Source organism: Equus quagga, chromosome 3 (genome assembly GCF_021613505.1).
Source record: "Equus quagga isolate Etosha38 chromosome 3, UCLA_HA_Equagga_1.0, whole genome shotgun sequence".
Lineage (NCBI taxonomy): Eukaryota > Metazoa > Chordata > Mammalia > Perissodactyla > Equidae > Equus > Equus quagga.
The window spans coordinates 37818657-37843376 of record NC_060269.1 but is presented as its reverse complement, the minus strand read 5'-3'; the positions used below and the strand labels follow the sequence as shown (position 1 = coordinate 37843376).

Sequence of the window (24720 nt, the reverse complement as noted above, 5' to 3'; positions counted from 1 at the left end):
TCGATCTTTTATCAGAGTTAGTAGCTTAAAACTAACCTTGAATGTTTTGAAATGTCAGCAAAATATACTGTTAAACCATGGCTAAATGTAATGAATATCTTTCTGGGTGATGAAGGAACCAAAACAGTGGCATTTTAATGCTTATAAAGATTTTACCTTTTTCTGGCAAAAATACCATAGACCGCATAAAAAAAATCTAGTTTAAGCTGTTGTTATTGTTACAGCTTGTTAAGCTCTGTTTATATTTTGTCAAACCTCAAATATTATTCAAATGTTGGTATTTAAGAGTTTTGAGGTTATGAGACTTGTCCTGATGGAAAGCATATAACCACCCAGTAAGACGTTATTTAAATTTGGTTGGATGGGATCTGTCTACCTTAATAGAAACTTTGTGATAGGGCTATGATATGACAAGAGAAAAAAATTCTTTATGTTTATTTTGTTCTAGTTCTCCACAATAGGAAATGATCAGGCCCCTTTATGAATACCTAGTCAGAATTTTACAATTTATAATATGACATTGTCTTTTATTTTTATATAGGAGTTGATCCCTGAATTTTATTATCTCCCTGAGATGTTTGTCAACTTCAATAATTATAATCTTGGAGTGATGGACGATGGGACAGTAGTGTCTGATGTTGAACTTCCTCCTTGGGCCAAAACCTCAGAAGAATTTGTTCGCATAAACAGATTGGTAAGATAGTAATCATCTCCTCTGTCTGTCATGAGCCTTTTCTCAAAGTATCTTTCATGTGTTGGTATGATCATTAACCCTTGCTCTTCTGGACAAAACTGTAGGTGATAGGGATAACTGAAAGTGACAGAATAGTTCATGAATCTCCATATACACTTTATAAAATGTTATTGATTTGAAAAGTATAATTGTTTCTTTTATTGTCTTATGCAGAATTTATTTTCATATGTACATGATAATTCAAAATTACAAATGAAAGTTATAAGTGAAACTGGAATTCTATGCTTTTTCAAACATGGGTTTCTTGTGCCAGGAAAAGACGTAATTCTGTGTTCCTTGTTAGAAGTCTATTGCACATTTTAGTAATAGAAACAAGATCTTCAAATTATATCCCGTATCTGTCTTTTGAAGGAAATCTTCATGTAGTATTTAGAATATGAAAACTTAAAAACTTAAAAGCCCAGTAATCATTGTGCTCACAAACAACTCTTTAGAATCCTCGCTAGTGAACTTCTTAGTGTCCTCTGTTATATGGGTTCTGTATTGTTTTATGAAAAAGTAATATGACTTTTCCTTTTTGCCTTTCAGTTTCCTAAGTTAGAATCAGGCAGCTTTATTCTCAGTATTTAAAAGTACTCCGTATTAAAAATGAAATCTAAATTGCATTGTGTTTTTCATTTATATTAAACAAGGAAAATTATATGCATTTTAGTTTTCTAGGTGGCATTTCTTACCTTTTATACCAACAATTATATTTTAATCCTGTCTTCCAGATCCTAATTGCAATCTCGTTATTATTGAAATTTCACATTTTAAATATACTGGAAGCAATGCAAGGGGAATGGAAAGAACATAGACTTCAAAGTTAGACCAGTTTTCCCAATCAGATAAATTACTTTGCTGGTTATAGGACCTTAGGCAATTTAACCTTTTTGAGCCTTGGTTGCTTCATTTGTAATTTGGAAGTTATGAGTATAAAATTTTGATTATATGTATAAAACACCTAGAATATTCTCTGGCTTAGAGTAGGCACTCAGAAAATAGTACCTAACATTATTCTATTACAATCTTAAGGTACATGTTACATTTTTCTTTTACCCCACACATTTTTTTAGATTCTCATTAAGTTACTATAATTAAAATGAAAACCCAAGAAAAAGCTTAGCTCTGGAAGATACTGATGGAGATCCCAGATTTTTAAATGTGACAGTTGTCTGTGGTTGTGCGATTTTTTTTCCCCAGGGGCACATAGAAGTCAATAGAAAGTAAAATCATTCTGCAATTTTTTTTTTCTTGCTTTCAGTGATTGTCACCCTTTTTAAACACATTTATTGAGGTATAATTTACATACCATAAAACTCACCTTTTTAAAATTGAACAATTCATTGAGTTTTAGTAAGTTTATACAGTTGTGTAACTATCGCCACAATCAGCACACTTATATCACTCCAAAAAGTTTCCTTAGACCTGTTTGCAGTCCGTCTCTGCTCCTTCTTCTAGTCGCAGGCAACCAATGATTCTGTCTCTATAGTTTTGTTTTTTCTAGAAATTTTGTATAATTGGAATATGTAGTCTTTTTGTGCCTGGCTTCTTTCACTTAACGCGATGTTTTTGAGATTCATCTGTGTCGTTGCGTATATTAGTAGTTAATTTATTTTTATTGTTGCATAGTATTCCATTTTATAGATATAACACATTTTATTTATCTGTTCACCAGTTCATGGAAATTTGGTTTTTTTCCAGTTTGAGGCTATTATGAATATTTGCATATAGTTTACTAGGGTGGACCTATTTTTTCATTTCTCTTGGGTAGATTCCTAGGAGTTTAATTGCTGGGTTGTATGGTAAGAATATGTTTACTGTATTATTTTGCATTCCAACCAACAGTATATGGAGTTCCAGTTTCTCCGTATTCTTGCCAAGACTTGGTATTGTCAATCTTATTTATTTTTGCCGTTCTAGTAGGTATTTCATTGTGACTTTAATTTGCATTTCCCTAATGACTAATGATGTTGACCACCTTTCCACAGGCTTATTTTATGAGAGATATGGGAAAATGCTCATATGTTTCTTTGGTGAGCTATATATTCAAATATTTTGCCTATTTTTAATTGGATTGTTTATCTTTTTATTATTTAATTGTAAGAGATCTGTATATGTTCTCCATAAAAATCCTTTATTCAACATGCATTTTGCAAATACTTTTCTTCTGGTCTGTGGCTTGTGTTTTCATTTTTTAATGGTTCCTTTTGAATCACCATTTAAAAAAATGTTTTTACTCTTAGGTAGCTATAAAATACTATTTACATAATATTTGAAAAATATAATCATCCCATTCTTGAGGAATATATTTTTAAGAAAAAAATTAAAATCATATTCTGATCATTTTATTAATGAAACACTTTTTCTCAAATATGATTTAAACTTTTAAGTCTCAAGGGAACCAGCTCTTTATTAATCATCATCATATTTAGTACTTTTAAAAGTACAAAGAAGTTTGTTAGTGTATTTACTATGCTTTGAAAGAGGTCTAAAAGGCAGAAATATTTGAATAAATTATATTTAAAACTTTTCAACAATATTTTGACCATTATCAAAATTTATTGTGTAAAATGAGGTAGGCCACTCTCCTGACAGTACCTCCCGTCTCTACTCCCTCTACCTTCACCTCAGAAGAGCCAGATCTATTTGGGATGGCTTTCCCTATGACACCAAGGGAAGGAAGGTGGCAACTTACCAAATGGTTTTCCAATCAGATTTCAGATTTGCTTGCCCATGCTCTAAACTTAGACAGGAATATGAAATTAGATACCAAATAATATTTTATAATACTAACTGCACATTTATTATAACTTATTATTAAGTTATTAAACATTTGTCCCAATGCTTCCTCCTCCTACGAGTTATGACTTCATATTTTAGGCTCTGAATAAGCTTGCTTCTTAACAGAACTGTATAAAAATTCATTGCAAATTAAATGCAAACATAGTTTAGAGTTGAATATTTACATTTCTGATCATTTTAATTCGTTATTAAGAAAGATACTTGATTTTACCTATATGTATCTTTATGAAAGAATTTAATAACTCATTCATTCATGGAAAAATACTTATTATACACCTATCATGAGCAAAGCTTTCCTGCAGTACAGTCCATATTGATTCATTTTATAATCTCCTGTTAACTTTCTATAAGTGACTAAATTATTAGTATGGTATTTTATGTATCTCTTAGCATGTTATCACAGAAGGTTTTATCCCCCTCCTTTTTTTGGTTTGCCTCCTGAAGTCCACAGATTTTCTACAATGATTGTAGCTCATGAAATGCATACGACTTTGATCTGTGACCTTTTTGTGGTGCTAATCGGGTTCCTGATATCATTATACCTTACTCATTAATCATATTTCCTGCAGCCCGTCAGGCAGCCAGACAGCACAAGTCCCTGTTTTCAGCCCTCTGTTGGCAGGTTTCTGCTTTTCCAGATTATTACAGACGATACTTTGGCTTCTTATAGCCCGAGCCACATCAAGCTGTGTGTTACAATTAAAGTCAGATGGTCCTCAGGTTGAACAGGGATATAGTGTTGCAGCTGTCTCTCTTCCTGGAACAAACCAGCACCAAGAACAGATGATCTATGGGACAGTGAATAATAACAGATTGTACAGTACTCCGTTGGTAGCAGGGGATCACAGAATTAATTAACTGACATACTCATTTTAAGATACCCAGCATGTCTTTTTTAAGTATTTGTTTGCCCAAATATTACTTCAAAGGGATAGGATATTTTTAGGAGCATAATTTTGAAGGTAGACCAGTAATGCTACATATTCTATTTGTGCTAGAGACTGTAACTACTATCTTACTTAACATTTGAATCCTCACAGCTTTCTATAAGTAATGAAGATCTAAATGTAGGATTGGTAAGTTAGCTAAAGTTTTGGGTTTATGTACAGAAGGTAATATCGTGTATATTTTAGAGGGAAAACTCACGTAGGTCTGATTAGTCTTTCAGGTAAATAAATTATATTTTCTTTGTTCTGAACAGTTGAAATCAGGGTAAAACCAAAGCAGTCTTAACTACCTACCAGAGATTGGTCTGTGTTATTTAATATTATCTGGACCAGAAAAAACCCATTTTTATTCCAAATACTGCTTCAGAAATATAAATGAGAAACAGGCTTTCATATTTTCAAATAATATAAAAATGTATGAGTTCAGACTACTCATCATTTATCTCATGATATAATGTCGATGTTATGGAACTATATTATATTGCCTCTTATAACCCTTGAGTTTTTAGTTGCATAAGAGACAAAACCATACTCTGAGGAGTAATGATAGGTCTATTTATAAAAGTTGGTGAAGTGAAGCATTTTGTTTTAGCTGAAGGATGTATAATTTATTCAAATAATAATAATAATAAAAGTAATTCATTCATTTAACAGGTACTTACTGAGTGCCTATCTGTGTGCTAGCACTGTTAGACTCAGCGAACAAGACAGAGGATATCCCTACTCTTTTAAAGATTACTTCCTCTTTGATAACTTATGTTGTTGAAATAGAAAGCTTTTCAAGGCTGAGGGGTGGCATGAATCTAATAAAGGAAGGCTTCTGCTAATGAAGTGTCCTGAGGTTACCAGTTAGGATCACACTTGCTTTTGTTTATCTTCTGTAGCTTTTGTCTTCTCTACTATTTCATAATGGTGACATGAGTAGTCACTTGCTTGGGAAGGTAAAGAAAAATAAAATGAGTATATTATCACCTTTCCGGGTAATATATAGGCAAATTGAAAGTAATAGTATCTTTTTATATTATTGTCTGGGAGAAAAATTAAATTGTCAGATTTCGTTTCTCCACCAACCTTGTTTTTTCCTATTTATTGCTAAAATTTAAATCTGTTCAACTTAAACCTTCATAGATCTTATATCTCTGAATGAACTAGGTCAGTTTTTTAACTTTTTCCTTTGAATGGAAAATTTACAATTCTCAAGTGATAGCATAGTTAACACTAAGAATCTCATGTCCCTGATGAAAAAGTACTGCATGTACATGTAGCGAGACCCATCGCTTGAGATGGCTGAGTTTGCAATGATGTAGCAATTAGATTATTATAATGGCATATTATGTTCCAAATTACAGTATTTAGAAACACTGTAAGGTTGAGAGGTTTGATAGAGATTTGAAAGGGGTTGCACATTTTTGACCTTTATTCACATCCTTGTTTCCATTTTCTGAGGAAATGGCATTTAAAAGCCTGTTTCTTTTTTTTTTTTTTTTAAAGATTTTATTTTTTCCTTTTTCTCCCCAAAGCCCCCCAGTACATAGTTGTATATTCTTCGTTGTGGGTCCTTCTAGTTGTGGTATGTGGGACGCTGCCTCAGCGTGGTTTGATGAGCAGTGCCATGTCCGTGCCCAGGATTCGAACCAACGAAACACTGGGCCGCCTGCAGCAGAGCGCACAGACTTAACCACTCGGCCACGAGGCCAGCCCCCTAAAAGCCTGTTTCTTAAGAGAGCTGACCAGGCAACATTTGTTTACTTATTTTTTGGACTAGAAATGCTGGAAGCTAACATGCTTTTTTCATATTGTTCCTTTTTCAGTTGCCTTTTCGTTTTCCATGTTGATAATGATATGGCCAGCAGTGTAAATAGCCATGGTGGCTCTATCTGGTAATAGTGATTCTCAACTGTGTACATATCCCTCCTTCTCCCTCCTCAATGCCTGCAGTGTTTGGATCTAAATCCCTAGAGGATTAGAGGGACTTGCTTTACTATATATCAAGAATTATTATAAAGCTATGGTAATTAGAGAAAATTAGGAGAAATAGACTAACTGAAGTGAATGGAGAATCCAGAACCAGACCAGGACGTATAAAGAAACTTCATCTATTACAGAGCTGTTATTACAGATCTGTGGGGAATCTGTGCTGAGACATATACTTATTGTCTTAGTTTCATAAGGCTGCCGTAACAAAATACCACAAACTGAGTGGCTTAAACAACAGAAATTAATTGTCTCACAGCTTTGGAGGCTAGAAGTCTGAAATGAAAGTTCAGCAGGGTTGGTTCCATTGGAGCGCTGTGAGGGAAGGATCTGTTGTAGGCCTCCTGTTGGCTTGTGTATAGCTATCTTCTCACTATGTCTCTTCCCATCATCTTCCCTCTATGTGTGTCTGTCTCTGTGTCCAAATTTCCCCTTTTTTTTGGTGAGGAAGGTTGGCCCTGAGATAACGTCTGCTGCCAATCTTCCTCTTTTTGCTTGAGGAATGTTATCCCTGACCTAACATCTGTGCCACTCTCCCTCTATTTTGTACGTGGAGTGCTGCCATAGCATGGCTTAGTGAGCGGTGTGTAGATCCACGCCTGGGATCTGAACCCACGAACCCGCAAACCCCAGGCCACCAAAGCAGAGCACGTGAACTTAACCACTATGCCACTGGGCTGGCTGCCAAATTTCCCCTTTTTATGAGGACACCAGTCACACTAGAGTAGGGACCCACCCTACTCCAGTATGACCTCATCTTAACATCAATAATTGCATATGTAATGACCCTAGTTCCAAATCAGGTCATATTCTGAGTTACTGGGAGTTTAAGATTTTGACATATGAATTTTGGGGGACACAGTTCAACCCATAACAGACATCAGTATGGAAAAAAAATGAAATTGGAACTTTGTCTTATACCACAAACAAAAATTAAAGTATATTAAGGCTTTAAATATGAAGGCAAAAGTGTAAACTTTTAGAAAATGATAACAGGAGGATTTCTTTGTGATCTTGGAATATGGAAAAGTTTTCCAAACAAGAAACAAAAAGTGAAATATGATATATTACATTAATTAATTTTTGGTTGTTAAGCCCAACTTTTCATTCTTTGAATATACATCACACTTGATGGTATAAATTTTTTGATATATATTTTATTTTTTTGTTAATATTTTGTTGAGAAGTTATTACTTTTGAGGATTTTTGCATTTATATTTATGAGGATTATTGGTATACAGTTTTCTTATGATATCTTTTTCTGATTTTAATATCAGGATAATATTGATCTCATAGAATGATATGTGGCAAAGTGTTCCCTCTTCCTGTATTTTCTGAAAGACTTTGTGAAAGATTGGTGTTATTTCTTCTTTAACTATTTGTTGGGATTTACCACTGAAGCCATCCAGACATGCGATTATCTTTGTGGGAAGATTTTAAATTACCACTTTAATTTATTTACTTGTTAAAGGTTTATTTAGATTTTTCTATTTTTTCTTGAATCAGTTTCAGTAACTTGTGTCTTTCTAGGAATTTGTGCATTTAATCTAGATCGTCTGATTTATTGGTATCAAGTTGTTCATAGTATGCCTTATAATCATTTTAATTTCTCTGAGGCTGGTAGTGATGTTACCTCATTCATCCCTGATTTTTGGTAATTTGTATCATCTTTTTTTTCTTGTTTAATCTTGCTAAAGTTTTATCAGTTTCATTGATCTTTTCAAAGAACCAAATTTTCATTGATTTTTCTCTATTGGGTTTTTTTCTTTCATTGTGTTTTCACTCTAATACTCATTATTGCTTTCCTTCTCCTTACTTTGGGTTTGGTTTGCTCTTTTACTAGACTTTTAATTTGGGAAACTACATTTTTTATTTGAGTTCTTTCTTTTTTCCCAATATTGGCTTTTACAGCTATGTTTCCCTTTATGTACTATTTTTGCTGTATCCCATAAAACTTTGATACAGGAGTACCTTGGAGATGTTGCAGGTTTGGTTCCAGACCACTGCAGTACAACAAGTCACATGAAGTTTTTGGTTTCTCAGTGCATTTAAAACTTATGTTGACACTATACTGTAGTCTGTTGAGTGTGCCATAGCCATTATGTTTAAAAAAAGATGTACTTATCTTAATTAAAAAATACTTTGTTGCTAAAACATGCTAACCATTATCTGAGCCTTTAGCAAGTCGTAATTTTTTTGCTGGTGGAAGGTCTTGCCTCAATGTTGATGGCTGCTGACTGATCAGGATGGTGATTGCTGAAGGCTGGAGCGGCTGTGGCAATTTTTAAAAATAAGGCAACAGTGAAGTTTGCCCCAGCACTTGACTCTTGGTTTCACAAACGATTTCCCTGTAGCACGTGATGCTGTTTGATAGCGTTTTACCCACAGTGGAATGTCTTTCAAAATTAGGGTCAGTCCTCTCAAACCCTGCCACTGCTTTATCAACTAAGTTTATGTAATATTCTAAATCCTTTGTTATCATTTCAACAATCTTTACCAGGAGTAGACTTTATCTCAAGAAATCACTTTCTTTGCTCATCCATTAGAAGGAAATCATCATCCGTTAAAGTTTCATCATGAGATGGCAGCAATTCGGTCCCGTCTTCAGGCTCCACTTCTAGTTCTAGTTCTCTTGCTGTTTCCACCACATCTGCAGTTACTGCTTCTACTGAAGTCTTGAACCCCTCAAAGTCATCCATGAGGGCTGGAATCAACTTCTTCCAAACTCCTGTTAGTGTTGACATTTTGACCTCTTCCCATGAATCAAAAATGTTTGTAATGGCATCTGGAATAGTAAATGCTTTCCATAAGAGTTTCAATTTACTTTGCCCGAATCCATCAGAGGAATCACTATCTATGGCAGCTACAGCCTTACTAAATGTATTTCTTAAATAATAATACTTGAAATTTGAAATTACTCCTTGATCCATGGGCTGCAGAATGGACACTATGTTAGCAGCCATGAAAACAGCATTAATCTGTAAATCAACATTTCCATCAGAGCTCTTGGTGACTAGGTGCATTGTCTTTGAGCAGTAATATTTTGAAAGGAATCTTTTTTTCTGGGCAGTAGGTCTCAACAAAGGGTTTAACATATTCAGTAAATCATGTTGTAAACAGATATGCAGTCATCCAGGCTTCATTGTTCCATTTATAGAACACAGGCAGAGAAAATTTAGCATAATTCTTCAGGGCCCTAGGATTTAGGGGATGGTAATTGAGTACTGGCTTCAGCCTAAAGTCACCAGCTGCATTAGCCCCTAACAAGAGTCAGCCTGTTCTTTGAAGCTTTGAAGCCAGACATTGACTTCTCCTCTCTAGCTATGAAAGTCCTAGATGTCATCTTCTTCCAATATAAAGCTGTTTCATCTAACTGAAAATCTGTTGTTTAGCATAGCCACCTTCACTAATTATCTTAGCTAGATCTTCTGACTAACTTGCTGCAGCTTCTACATCAGCACTTGCTGCTTCACCCTGCACTTTTGTGTCATAAAGACAGCTTCTTTCCTTAAACCTCATGAACCAACCTCTGCTAGCTTCAAACTTTTCTTCTGCAGCTTCCTCTCCTCTCTCAGCTTTCACAGAACTGAAGAGAGTTAGGGCCTTCCTCTGGATTAGGCTTTGGTTTAAGGGAATGTTGTGGCTGGTTTGATCTTCTAACCAAACCACCAAGACTTTCTCCATATCAGTAATAAGGCTGTTTCACTTTCTTATCATTCGTGTGTTCCTTGGAATAGCACTTTTAATTTCCTTCAAGAACTTTTCCTTTGTATTATCTACTTAGCTAACTGTTTGGTGTAAAAAGCCCAGTTTTTTGGCCTATCTTGGCTTTTGAACATGCCTTCCTCACTAAGCTTAATCATTTCTAGCTTTTGATATAAAGCAAGAGACATGAGACTCTTTCTTTCACTTGAATACTTAGCGGCCATTGTAGGGTTATTAATTGACCTAATTTCAATATTGATGTGTCTCAGGGAATAGGGAGACCGAGGGAGAGGGAGAGAGACGGAGGAACAGCTGGTCCTTGGAACAGTCAGAAAGCACACTTTTATTGATTAAGTTTGCCATCTTATATGGGCGCAGTTCATGACGCCCTCAGACAATTGCAATAGCAATATTGAAAATCACTGATCACAGATCACCACTAACAGATATAATAATAATGAAAATGTTTGAGATATTGTGAGAATTACCAAAATGTGACACAGAGACACAAAGTGAGCAAATACTGTTGGAAAAATGACGCCAGTAGACTTGCTCAACACAGGGTTACCACAAACCTTCAATTTCTAAAAAAACACAGTATCTGCAAAGTGCAGTGAAGTGATGGACAATACAGTGAGGTATGCCTGTATTTTGTTTGCTTGTTTTCATTCATCTCAGAGCATTTTCTAATTTCCCTTGTGATTTTCTTTTTGACTTAGGAGTTATTCAGAAGTGTATTGCTTAGTTTCCACATATTTGTGGATTTTCCTAATTTCTTTCCTTTTTTTATTTCTAATTTCATTGTGATTGGAGAAGATACTTTGTAGACTTCTGTTGTTTTTAATGTACTGAGACTTGTGTTGAAGTCCCCAAATATTACTGTCAATTTTGCCAGTTTTTGCTTCATGTATTTTTGTCCTCTGCTATTAGATGCATATATTAGTTGGTGGCTTAAAACAAGAGAATTTTATTCTTTCACAGTTCTACAGGCCAGAAGTCCAAAATCAGTATTATACTCCCTCCAAAAGGTCTGTTCCTCTGTCCTTACATCACCTTCTTCTCTTCTGTCTATTGTGAAGTTTCCCTCTGCCTTCTTCTTATTAGGATACATGTGATTATAGTTAGGACCCTCCCTGATAATACAGGGTAATGTCCCCATCTCAAGATCCTTAATTTAATCACATTGCAAAGACCCTGTCTCTTATAAGGTAACATTGACAGGTTCTAAAGATTAGGACTTGATATCTTTTTTGAGGAGTGGAGGGGCGTGCATGTTTCAACCTACCACTGTGCATATATGTTCATAATTGTTATATTTTCCTGATGAACTATATTTTCATCATAAATTGTCCCCCTTTGTTTCTAGTAATTTTAAGTCTGTTTTGCCTGAGATCGGTATAACCAGTCCGATTCTTTTACAGTTACTGTTTGCATGGTGTATAGTTTTGCATTCTTTTATTTTCAAGCTATTTTGTCTTTGATTCTAAAGTGCATCTTTTGTAGATAGCATATATTGGATCATATTCTTTATCAAATCTGATAATCTCTGCCATTTAATGCTATTGTTGATATGGTTAGATTTGTGTCTGCCGTTTTTCTAATTATATTCTTTAGTTTGGGGTCTTTTTGTTTCTCTGTTCTTCCTTTGTAATTTTCTCTTATATTAAATAGATATTTGTAGTCTACCATTTTATTTCATTGAAAAATTTGTTTTGCTGTTTTTGTTTTAGTTATTTCCTTAGTCATTGTTCTAGGGACAATATGCATCTTATTTTATCTCAATCTATTTTAGATTAATACTAGCTTAATTCCAGTAAAATATAGTGACTTTGTTCAAACTCAGCTCCATTTCTTCCACCCTACTTTGTACTATTGTCATATATTATGTCTGTGTATGTTATAAACCCTGTATGAAATGTACAGTATTATAACTATTGCTTTGTGCAATCTTAAGTCTTCTAAAGAAGAAAGGAGAAAAGATACCTGTTAATTTTATTTACTCCTCTTACCTTAATAGAAACATTGCAAAATGAATAGAAGAGTGCCTCAGATACTCAGCACCATGTAGAAATGGGTAATTACCATATGGAAAAAGTTCCATAGAATTGAAGTTTATACTTTCAAATACCAATGTTTTTCACCATTTCCCTTGAAAAAATCTTTTTTATGAAATGGATTACACATTTCTCTATCTCTTAAACAGAGAATTCAGAACTTTAATAGCTTTTTCTGAAATACTAATGGTTATTTTCTGTGTTGCCGTGAAAGGTTATTGAGATGTATAGAGCTTTTTGTTCCTTTGCTAAAATGACCCACATTCCTCTGCTTTCTTTTAGCCTCTCTGTCAGCATTTCAGAATTTTTTCCTCTACGGCTATCGCTTTTCTCTGTCAGGATTCCCATCTCCTTGTGATCTATTATGTTATTTTATGCATATATAGCAAAGTAAAAACCTGAGAGATGACACACTCATTCCCACCATTAGTGTTCATAAGCTTTGTGCTTGTTTGCCTCTTGACTTTCAGTTGGCTTTGAGTTTTGCTGTGTTCTGGATTCTCTGAACATCTGAAATCTGAACTCTGGATAAATAAAACATAAATTACATTTTGTTTAGTGATATGTATTGTGGTCTATATATAGCAAAATAAAGTGAAATGGCACTATTTCTAAAATATGTTACATTCATATTGGAAAAATGTCCAAATCTGTGTTTATTCTACAGTAAATAACTTTCTATGACTTCATGCTAACAGTATTACTTAATATTTTATTAAAACATTAATATGCTAACAAAAACGTTTTAAAACTTTATAAGAATAATAGAAAATTTCTCCCCATGAGTATCCCATCTACATGACATTGAAAAGGATTGTCTAATAGTGACTACTCATGCCTGCACACCTCAGCCTCAATGCTGTACCTGGAAGTGTGGTAGAGAGTGCAGATTTATTCCTCTTCCTGACACAGGAACCTATAATAGTTGTGCTTTTAGCTTTTGGCTTCTAGCTTGTGTCATTCCACATGCTTTTCTTACTCACTGCAGTGCCTACCACATGCTGTTCCAACTCATTGCTGTGTGGGCCTACTCCTTTTTAAACCAAACTATATCATAAAGCTCATAACTTTACCTTTCTTACCACCACCCCCTCAAAAAAACAAAATAAGACCCTGCAAAACAGCTCTTCTCAAAACTCTTATCTTCCTTGGAACCTTTCATAAAAACCCCTATGTATTAACCTATGGCTTTCCTTAAACTCATTCTCAAATCTATTTTTGTTCACATGTGACTCATAGGTCATTATTCTCCTTACCCACTGGAGCTTCTATGCTTTTTTGCATTTAGAATCCTGGTTTCAGGTATAAACTGTATCCTTTACAGGAGTATATTTTGAAATGTGGTGTGTGGAAAACACAATCTGTATCCAAATCCCCTGAGGCACACTTAATAAATAATGTACATTTATTCATTTATTTATTCATCAAATATTTCTTCAGTACCTATTTTGTACTGCTAGTAGCTTAGTGTTTGTTGGGGGAAGAGGAGATATAAACCCCCATCCTAACCTCAAAACAGTGGGAAAAAGATGGACTTTTTAATAAATGGTATGGGTAGCCATATAAGAAAAGATACCCTTCGATCTCTTTTTCATACCGGAAACCAAGGATCAGATACCTAAATGTGAAAAAGTGAAATGGGGGGGCTGGCCTGGTGGCATAGCAGTTAAGTGTGCACGTTCCGCTTCAGCAGCCCAGTGTTTGCCGGTTCGGATCCCAGGTGCAGACATGGCACTGCTTGTCAAGCCATGCTTTGGTAGGTGTCCCACATATAAAGTAGAGGAAGATGGGTGTGGATGTTAGCTCAGGGCCAGTCTTCCTCAGCAAAAAGAGGAGGATTGGCAGCAGTTAGCTCAGGGCTAATCTTCCTCAAAAAAGAAAAAAAGTGAAACAAATGCTAGAAGGAAGCATTACTGGATTTCTGTATAACCTTAGAGTGGGAAAAAATTTCCCACTTATGACTCAAAATCCAAAAGTAATAAAAGAAAGAACTGATTGCTTTCATTACATAAACACAGATAATGTTCACATGGCAAAATGCGTTATGAGCAAAGGCAAAAGACAGATGACAAACTGAATAAAAATATTTGAGATTTAAAACTTAAACAAATGGCTAGAATTATAGAGAAACAAATTATAGAGAAACTCAACAATCTAACAGAAAAATGGGTAACAATTCACAGAAAGATAAATGTCAATGTCCCTTAAACACATGAAAAAATATTCAGCCTCACTCATATAAAAGAAATATAAATTATACTGATATTCCATCTGCATCTTTCAGGTTGGCAAAATTCCAAAAATTCACTAAGCTACTCTGTTGATGAGGCTGTGGGAAAACAGGCATTCTCCTACATTGCTGATAGAAATGTAAAATGACATACTCCCATGAAGGGGTATTTTCCAATCTCCCAACCAAGTACTAACCAGGCCTGACACTACTTAGCTTCTGAGATCAGATGAGATCGAGTGCATTCACGGTGGTATGACCGTAGATAGAAATTTGCCAGTCCCTAGCAAAAGTACCTATCTATTTATCCTTTGACCCAGCTTACGGGTGTCTTTCTCAAAGATACACTGGCCAAAGTAAGAAATGTCATATTCACAAATGGAATCTATTTTCTTTAATAGTTTTGACTTTGAAACTACTAAATGTTTTATATCATTTAAAAATAAAATCAAAAAGGGGAAAAACCCAAACCCTAAAAATTGAAAAGACATTAGAATAAGTGACCCTAGTAAGATAAATATATTCCTAGTAGGATATGTTTTATGGGTAAAAGAACCAGAAGAAATCTTAAACTTTTTCTTACTTATATTTAGATAATAATAGTATGGTTCTTTTGAAACTATTATGGGTATATTGTAGATCAAGTAAATAAGTAATTGTGTTAACATCATTAAAATCAAGATTTTTAATATAAGAGAGAAAGATTCAAATGTAAAATCAGTAAAAACCAGAAAAGCATAAAAGCAGCGTAACAATGGCAGCTGGAAACTTAATTTCTTTCATGTCCCAATTGTTGATAAATATTTTAGTTATTAACTTGCACTAAACACACTTTCAAGTGATAACATATAAAGCAAAATTATTTGTCATGAGGAGTTTAACTACCAAGGAAACTGGAATATTTCGTCTTTTTTTTCTAGCAGTTTCTCTCTCTGCCTAAACTGTATGGGAATCCAAATATGAGCAAAAATAACTGAATGTTAATATTGATCCAGAATAAAAAGGAGAATTGGATTATTTGAATTCATTGAACAGTATTTGCTCAGTTTTCAAGCTCTTCTAGGTTCTGGGGATACAGAGGCAACCAAAACAGGCAAGGCCCTTGCCCTCATGGAATGAAATGTAAATTCCAAAGGAGATCTTATTGGCCATGTTAGCCTGATGCCTCCGTCTCCAATCCAGCAATAAAATGCCTGCCACAAAAATCAGAATATTCCAATTTATCTGGTTGAACACCCTCTTTTCTAGGTCTGTTACACACTGTGAATTCTGTCTTTCTGTACTTCCCTTTTATAATCTCTATGTTGACCATCGCCCTTCTTTTAAGCCTTTCTTCAATCAGGATACCACTGTCTTAAACACAGAGTCATAATGGCATCAAACTTTTATAAAAATCCACCCCAATCACCATGATTGGAATTTGGTTATTCTTTGTAAATTATTCCTGGTGATGTTATTTTACAGGTGGCTGATCTAATTTATTTCAGAGCAATTTTTCATGATTTGTTTAAGTTCTTGAAGTACTTTGATGCACTGACTTCAGGAAAAAAAACAACAAAACACCAGAAACCTCATTTGTGATGACTTACTGCTTGTCCAGAGCAGTTTAACTTCTCTAGAAGTTAGAAGTAAGAAGTTGGGTGGAAGGATAGATGCTTTTTATAATAGAAAAAGAGAAAGAGGTTTACAAAGTACACTATTTATTTTTTTGTTTTTAACCTTTGTGTAAATTGTCACAGTAGTGCACTGCTAGGTACAGCTGGAAGTCATCATTTCTGCCAAGGACTAATAATGGTTGGAGAAGAATAGTAAGACTAATGGGCTCACAAAATGAGACTGGAAGTTGAATTCACAGAGGAATGCTTGTTCGCCCAGTTCCCCTCATGCCCACCATTGCTTTTGGTGGTGCTGGGAATACGTTGCCTCCAGTCCCTCACTGCCTTTGTTTCTGGCACTGGGCCATGTCACCCGCAGTGGCAGTATGTCTGAAAAGCAGCGTCTCTGCTGTGGGTTTTGTTCTGCCTGTGGACGCTTTCATGCAACTCTGCACAGTGAACTCAGTAAATGACTGCTTACTGTGGTATTTATGTCTGTGTGATTTGCCAACAACTGGTGTATATCCAACAAATTTTTTTCCAGCTAAGAATTTGTGTAAACCAGCAAATTTCCTTGCTCATGGTTACCAGAAAGTAACCTTTTCCCGAAAAAAAAGAAGAGGAAGAAAAAGATTTCTTCATGCTTTTTCAGCATGACTTTTTTATGGTCTGGTTGATTCTTTTCACTCTATATTTTAGAATTATCATTAGAAAATAAACATTAGGATGAATATCAAAGTACTTGCAATGCAAGGAAACAGTGAATTGTTGTGTGAGTATTGTGTAAATATGAAGAGGTATGCTATTTTTCTCTCTCTTGACAGATATTCCAAATAAGTGTTAGGATACTTTCTATAAAAGGTAACTATTCTGATATTCTTATTTTTAAGCAAAGGCAAATTTAGTTTGCATTATTGTTATAATATGAAGTAATATATTCAATTAAATGCCATGACTATAGTACTTACTTTTTATTTTATGTGGAAATGTACAGCTCAGATTTTTCTGAGGCATTTAGAGTATATTTAGCTTAAATCAGTTCCTCATTTTTCTTTTCTTCTCTCTCTCTCTCTCTTTTTATTCATTTTATCTGTTGGTATTTTTTGTTTATATATTTACTTTCTCCTAAAAATATTTTCAACTTTGACCTTGGGTGTTAAAATTTTTGTTTTTACGCATTATTTTGGAATAATGCCAAACTTACAAAAAGCTGCAAAAATAAAAATAGCACACAGAATATTCATATGTTCTTTACCCAGATTTACTGTTGGTAACATTATACCCCCCTTTTTTAATGCGAGCTTTCTCCCTCTCTTCTTCTCTTGTCTTCTCTCTCCCTGTATGTGTGTATACACATATAATACACATATATGATATACACGCATATATGTAATTTTTTTTGTTTGTGCATGAGGAAGAGTGAGCCTGAACTAACATCTCTTGCCAATTTTCCTCTTTTTCTTGAGGAAGATTGTCGCTGAGCTAACGTCTGTGCTAATCTTCCTCCATTTTATGTGGGATGCCGCCAGAGTGTGGCTTGACGAGCAGTGCTGCATGTGCACCTGGGATCTGAACCTCTGAACCCCAGGCCACAGAAGCAGAGTGCTGGGCTGGCCCGAACACACATATATGTAATATTTTTACTGAATCATTTGAGGGTAAGTTACGTTACTTCATGGTCCTTTACCCCCAAATACTTCAGTATTTATCTCCTAGGGATATTATGTAACCACAGTAAACAGTTACCATTTCATAAATTTAAATTAATGTGATACTTTAATCTACTTTCCATATATCAATTTTCTTAGTGGATCTAATAATATTCTTTTGTTTTGTTTTGTTTTGAGGAAGATTAGCCCTGAGCTAACATCTGCTGTCAATCCTCCTCTTTTAGCTGAGGAAGATTGGCCCTGAGCTAACATCCATGCCCATCTTCCTCTACTTTATATGTGAGACGCCTGCCACAGCGTGGCTTGATAAGCAGTGCCTACATCCGTGCCCTGGATCCAAACAAGCAAACCCCGGGCCACCAAAACAGAGTGCACAAACTGAACAGCTGTGCCACTGGGCCAGCCCCCTAATAATATTCTGTATAGAATTTTACCCTACAATATGGGATCCGGTCTAGGGTAAGTTATTGCTTTTAGTTTCCATTCAAGTTCTTAGAAGTCACTTTTCCTATATCCCTGCTCTATTAGTTTCCTGGGGCTGCTGTGATGAAGTACCACAAACTGGATGCCATAAACAAATTTATTGTGACACAGTTCTGGAAGTGAGAAGACTGAGATCAAGGTATCGGCAGCGTCATACTCCCTCTGAAGACAGTAGGGGGAGGATCTGTTCCCGGCCTCTCTCTCAGCTTTTGGTAGTTCCTTGGCTTGCAGGAGCATAATTCCAGTCCTCATGTGGCGTTCTCTCTGTGTGCGTGTCCATTGCTGTGTCCAAATTTTCCCCTTTTTGTAAGGACACGGGCATGTTGAATTAGAGCTCCCCATAATGACTTCATTTTAACCTTATTACTTCTATAAAAATCCTGTTTCCAAATAAAGTCACATTCTAAGGTACTGGGAGTTACAGCTCCAGCATTTTTTCTGGGGGGAACACAATTCAACCCATTAACACCCACTTAATCTATCTTTTCCAAAACATTGTTTGAATAGTCTTTTTATGATTCCTCTTACTTTTATTTTCATTGAGCTGTATTACAGTTATTTAGTTATGCTGTACATCAGGGAAATACATATAATGGATTCTGATTCAAATCCCTCTTAAAGGTAAAATGGCGAGTCCGGCCCTATGGTCCATGCAGTTAAAGTTCCCGGTGCTCCACTTCAGCAGCCCAGGTTCACAAGCTACGATCCCTGACATGGATCTACTCTACTCATGAGCCATGCCGTGGAGGCATCCCACATACAAAGTAGAGGAAGATTGGCACAGCTGTTAGCTCAGGGCTAATCTTCCTCAAGCAAAAAAAGAGGAAGATTAGCAATGGATGTCAGCTCAGGGAGAATCTTCCTCACCAAAAACCAAAAAAAATAAAAAATAAAATGGCCTAAGTTATGATCCAGATTCCTTGAGGAAATTTAACCTGCATCTCAGAAGCAGATCACTTGTATATGTTTCTGTATCATCCTGAGAGCATTCCATTTGGCACCATAGTAAATCATATAAAACAACTATTTTTCTTTATGCTGTACCAAGATATTTATAAATTATATACTCCCTAAATTGAAGGATCTCACAATATTGCTTTTAAAATACATTGGTGGTTACTTGTAGCCTTCCTGACTCTATAACATGACGTACAAGCTCCTTCACAATCTCTCTGCCGATTTCTCTGACTTCATCTCTTACAGAATATAGTCTAGTCACACTGAACAGGTTACACGTCTCTAAAAGTGCTATGTTCTCTCAGATCTTTTAAGCTACTTCCTCTGCCTTCAAATATTACACATTGCTCCCCCAAGAGATACGCAGACATACTTCTCCTCTCCCTTCTCTGCTCATCACCCTCTGCCAGCCCTCCCACCCTCTACTTAGCTAATTTCTGCACATTTTTCAGGATTCCCTTGAGGAGGCTTTAATTGTACCTTCATCTACTCTCCAACACTCCTCCATCACCAAACACACCAACAGAGTCTGCCTTAAGTGCTCCTCTTGTATGTTCTTTAACTATACATACGCACTTCTGGCATTTTAATCATCTGTATACTTGTCTGTTCCCTCCACAAAATGTTTAGCCTTTTGTGGACCTCTCTTATTTTTCTTTGCATCCTCAAGCCTATCACAATACCTGGTCCATAGTGGATACTATGGGCATGTTTGCTGAAAGAATGAATGAAAAATGGATGAGTCTTCAAAAACTATCAGGGAGATCCAAAATGCTTTAGGACAACAGTAGACCTTAGCCTTTCCTTGAGGGCCAACTCTGCTCAGTATGCACTGTCTACCTGGACCATGCCGTGAATGATTAGTGGTTTCTGCCGTGTTCACAGAAGAGGGGAATTTAGCCTTTAGCATCTCTATATGTCATACCTGAGTACAAGTCCATTTATGTGAGACTCGTGTACATATCCAGTAGTGAGACCCATGAAGTAAGTGACACAAAATAGTAGATGAAGGATAAGCATAGTATTTCAATAAAATGCAGGTAGGTTAGTAAAGATAATTTCTGGTTAAGTACATGATTAATGCAGAAAATATATCAGCAATTATAAGACATATTCTAAAGAAAAGATAAAGAACTTATTAGACTTCAGTAGCAAGACTTCTGCAACCATGTTTCCTTTACAATTTAAGGTTATTCATTTTAATCTCTTGGGATATATTTATATTTGGCAGTATAGGTTGGAGTTTTCAGAAGTGATATTGAAAAATTACTCTAAATGACTAGTGTAAAATTTCTGCCATCATGAATGTCCCTGAGTTAATGTTTTCCCCTATTACTTAGGAAATATATTTTTAATTGTTCAAAAATACAAAAGCATTTTACTTATAAGCCATGTTTGACATCAATAAAATAAGTAGTTATTCTCCAATAAAAGCTGAATTATTATTCTGTAATAGAAACAGAACAATAGAAACACTGAGAGCTAAAGTATAGACTACTGTTTGTGTAGCAGAATCTACTTTTTCTTTTTTATAGGCTCATCGACCTATCTCTGTCACTTGGCTTATTTTCTTCTGGGTTCAACAGCATTTTTCTGTCAAAACGTTATACTGCATTTCCCTTAGGTCATGCTTACTTTTGTATAGTAAATTTCTGATTTTTTTTTCTTAGAGAAATCTTTCATCCATTTTACTGTTAGTCCTGTGCTTATTTAGCACTGTTCCTTTCACCATCTCTCATATTTCTATCCAACCAAAAGAATGTCTCTGGAGAAAAATTCTCTGGTGAATGTCTTAGGTTCTCTTATTTTCCCTTTTTTCTTTTCTGCAGTAATGAAGATGATAAAATATATTTCAATATCCTTTATAAATTTTTGTAATTCTCATTATACAATATTTTTTCCATAAACAAAATTTATTCATATTTTGCTTTGTTTAGTAAAATTTTTTCAGCAAAGATTAGATTTTTAGAAAGAGAATAATAACTAATATTCATTGAACGCTTAGTATGCGTCAGACATTGTTGCAAAGAGTTTATGTATTAACTCATTTAATGCTTGCAACAGTCCTGTGAGGTAATTATTATTATTATTCCCCTACTCTGCAAATTAGAAAACAGAGAGGTTATGTAACTTGCCAAGGTCAGAGCCCTGCTAATGTTGAGCTGGGATTGCAAAGCAAGAAGTCTGTGTTATTAAGCTCTTTACTAACCTGTGATCTAATTATATTATGGCATATATATTAATTAAATTGCAGCTGTACAAATGGAATCATAATTATTTTTGGAATATATTTTATAGCCTATATTTTGAATGAAAATATGCAATTAGTGTTGATGAGAAGAACAATACTTTCACCTATCAGTTTTCATTAGAAAAAATTAAAATCTCAAAATTCACTTATTAATTTAGAAATTAGTGAAAAAGGGGAATTCAGGATATAAAAATGCAGGATATAACAATTGTAAATATATATTCACCAAACCTAGGAGCACCTAAATGTGTTAAGCAAATACAGATCTGGAGGGAGAAATAGATAATAGTACATAATAGTAGAAGATTTTGGTATTATACTTTCAACAGTGGATAAATTATCCAGACAGAAAATTAGTAGGGAAATATTGGGCCTGAACCATATTTCAGACAAAATGGACCTAACAGACATATACAGAACATTTCATCCAATGGCAGCCAAAACACATTTTTCTCAAGCACACACAGAACATTCTCCAGGATGGATCATATGTTAGGTCACAAAACAAGTCTTTACAAGTTGAAGAAGATTGAAACCATACCAAGTTTCTTTTTCAGCCACAATGGTATAAAACTAGAAATTATTAGTAGGAGTAAACCTGGAAAATTCACAAATATGTGGAAGTTAACACATTCCTGAACAACCAGTTGGTCAAAGAAGGAATCAAATGGAAATTAAAAAAACTTGAGGGGCCGGCCTGATGGCATAGTGGTTAAGTTCACATGCTCCACTTCAGTGGCCCAGGGTTCACAGGTTCAGATCCCGGGTGCAGACCTACACACTGCTCATCAAACCGTGCTTTGGTGGCATCCCACATAGAAAATAGAGGAAGATTGGCACAGGTACTAGCTCAGGGCCTCTCTTCCTCAAGCAAAAAGAGGAAGACTGGCCATGGATGTTAGCTCAGGGCCAATCTTCCTCACCAAAAGAAATAAAATCTTACTTAAAAATAATAAAGGAAGGAAGATCTTAAGTAAACAACTTAACTTTATACCTCAAGGAACTAGAAAAAGAACTAAGGACAATGTTAGCAGAAGAAAGAAAATAAAGATCAGAGCAGAAATAAATGAAGCAGAGATCAGAAAGATAACAGAAAAGTTCAACAAAACTAAGAGCTGGTTTTTTAGAAGATCAAAAAAATTGACAAATCTTTAGCTAGACTTACTAAGAAAAAAAGATAGAAGATGCAAATATAATCAGAAATTAAATTGGAGACATTACAACTGATACCATAGAAATACAAAGGATCATAAGAGACTATTGTAAATAATTATACACCAACAAATTAGATAATTTAAAAGAAAGACATAAATTCCTAGAAACATACAACCTACCAACTAAATCACTAAGAAATAGAAAATCTAAACAGGCCAATAATGCTCAGTAATCTGATCATTAAGAAATAGAAAATCTGAACAGGCCATTCAGTAATCAAAAACCTCCCAACAAAGAAAAGCTCCAGACCTGGTCGCTTTACTGGTGAATTCTACCACATACTTACAGAAGAGTTAACACTAATACTTTGCAAATTCTCCCAAAATATTAAAGAGGAGGGAACACTTCCAAACTCATTTTACAAGGCTAGCTTACCCCGATACCAAAGTCAGACAAGGACACTGCACAAAAGGAAAACTACAGGCCTATATCCCTGATAAGTATAGATGCAAATATCCTCAGCAAAATACTAGCAAACCAAATTCGACAGCCTATTAAAAGGATCATATACCATGATAAGTGAGCTTTATCTCTGGGATGCTAGGATGGTTCAATATATGTTAATCAATAAATGTGTTATATTAACAGAATGAAGGATAAAAATCATATGATCATCTCAATAGGTGCAGAAAAATCACTTGACAAAATTCAACATCTTTTTATGATAAAAACTTTAAACAAATTATGTATGGAAGGAATGTACCCCCACATAGCAAAAGCTATATATGACAAACCCACAACCAACATCATAATCAATGGTGAAAAACTAAAAGCTTTTCCTCTAGGATCAGAAACAAGACAAGGATGCCCACTCTCACCACTCCTGTTCAACATAGTACTGTTAGACCTAGCCAGAGCAATTAAGCAAGAAAAAGAAATAAAAGATAGCCAAATCAGAAAGGAAGATGTAAGATTATCTCTATTTGCAGATTACATGATCTTACATATAGAAAACCCTACAGATTCCACACACAAACTGATAGAACTAATGAATTGAATTAAGTTGCAGGATACAAAATCAATATACAAAAATCAGTTGCATTTCTATATACTAACAACAAACTAACAGAAAGAGAAATTAAGAAAACAGTCCCATTTACAATGGTATTAAAAGGGTAAAGTATTAGGAATAAATTTAACCAAGGAGATGAAGGAACCAAATAGTGAAAACTATGACCTTGATGAAAAAAATTGAGGAAGACACGAATAAATGGAAAGATATCTCGTGTTCATGGATTGGAATTATTAATATTGTTAAAATATCCATAGTACTCAAAGCATTCCACAGATTCAATGCAATCTCGATCAAAATTCCATTGACATTTTTCACAGAAACAGAAAAAAAATCCTAAAGTTTATATGGAACCACAAAAGACCTCGAATAGTCAAAGCAATCTTGAGAAAGAAGAACAAAGGTGGAGGCATCACACTTCCTGATTTCAAACTGTATTACAAAGCTATAGTAATCGAAACAGTATAGTACCTGCATAAAAACAGACATACTCGCCAGTGGAACGGGATAGGGAGCCCAGATATAAACCCGCACATATATGGTCAACTAATCTTTGATAAGGGTGCAAAGCATATACAATGGGGGAAGGATATTCTCTTCAATAAATGTTGTTGGGAAAACTGTATATCCACATGTAAAAGAATGAAACCCCTGTCTTACCGTGCTCACAAAAATTAACTTGAAATGGATTACAAATGTAAATTTAAGAACTAAAACCATAAAACCAGTAAGAGATAGCATAGAGAAAAATCTTTTTGACATCAATATTGGCAATGATTTTTTGGGATATGACAGCAAGAGAAAAAATAAACAAATGGGACTACATCAAACTCAGAAGTGTCTGTACAGCAAAGGAAACAATCAACAAAATGAAAAGGCAAGCTACAGAACGGGAGAAAGTATTTTCAAACCATATATCCACATAAACTGTCTATCCATATACCACATAAATGGTTCATATCCATAATATATAAGGAACTTATACAACTCAATAGCAAAAACCACAAATAACCTGATTAAAAAATAAGCAACAGATCTGAATAGGCATTTTTCAAAGACAACATACGGGTGTTCAACAAAAGGTGTTCA

At 34.9% G+C, this 24720-nt stretch overlaps 1 protein-coding gene across 4 annotated transcripts in view; it reads left to right on the top strand.

Moving 5' to 3' along the window:
* The window catches only part of LRBA (LPS responsive beige-like anchor protein), a 710247-nt gene that overhangs the window by 564431 nt on the left and 121096 nt on the right, over positions 1-24720 (top strand). For all 4 annotated transcript variants that reach the window (XM_046655938.1, XM_046655936.1, XM_046655939.1 and 1 more), the window contains exon 47: positions 542-694. In XM_046655938.1, the coding sequence (XP_046511894.1) occupies positions 542-694 (153 nt within the window). The remainder of the gene's footprint in view (positions 1-541; positions 695-24720) is intronic.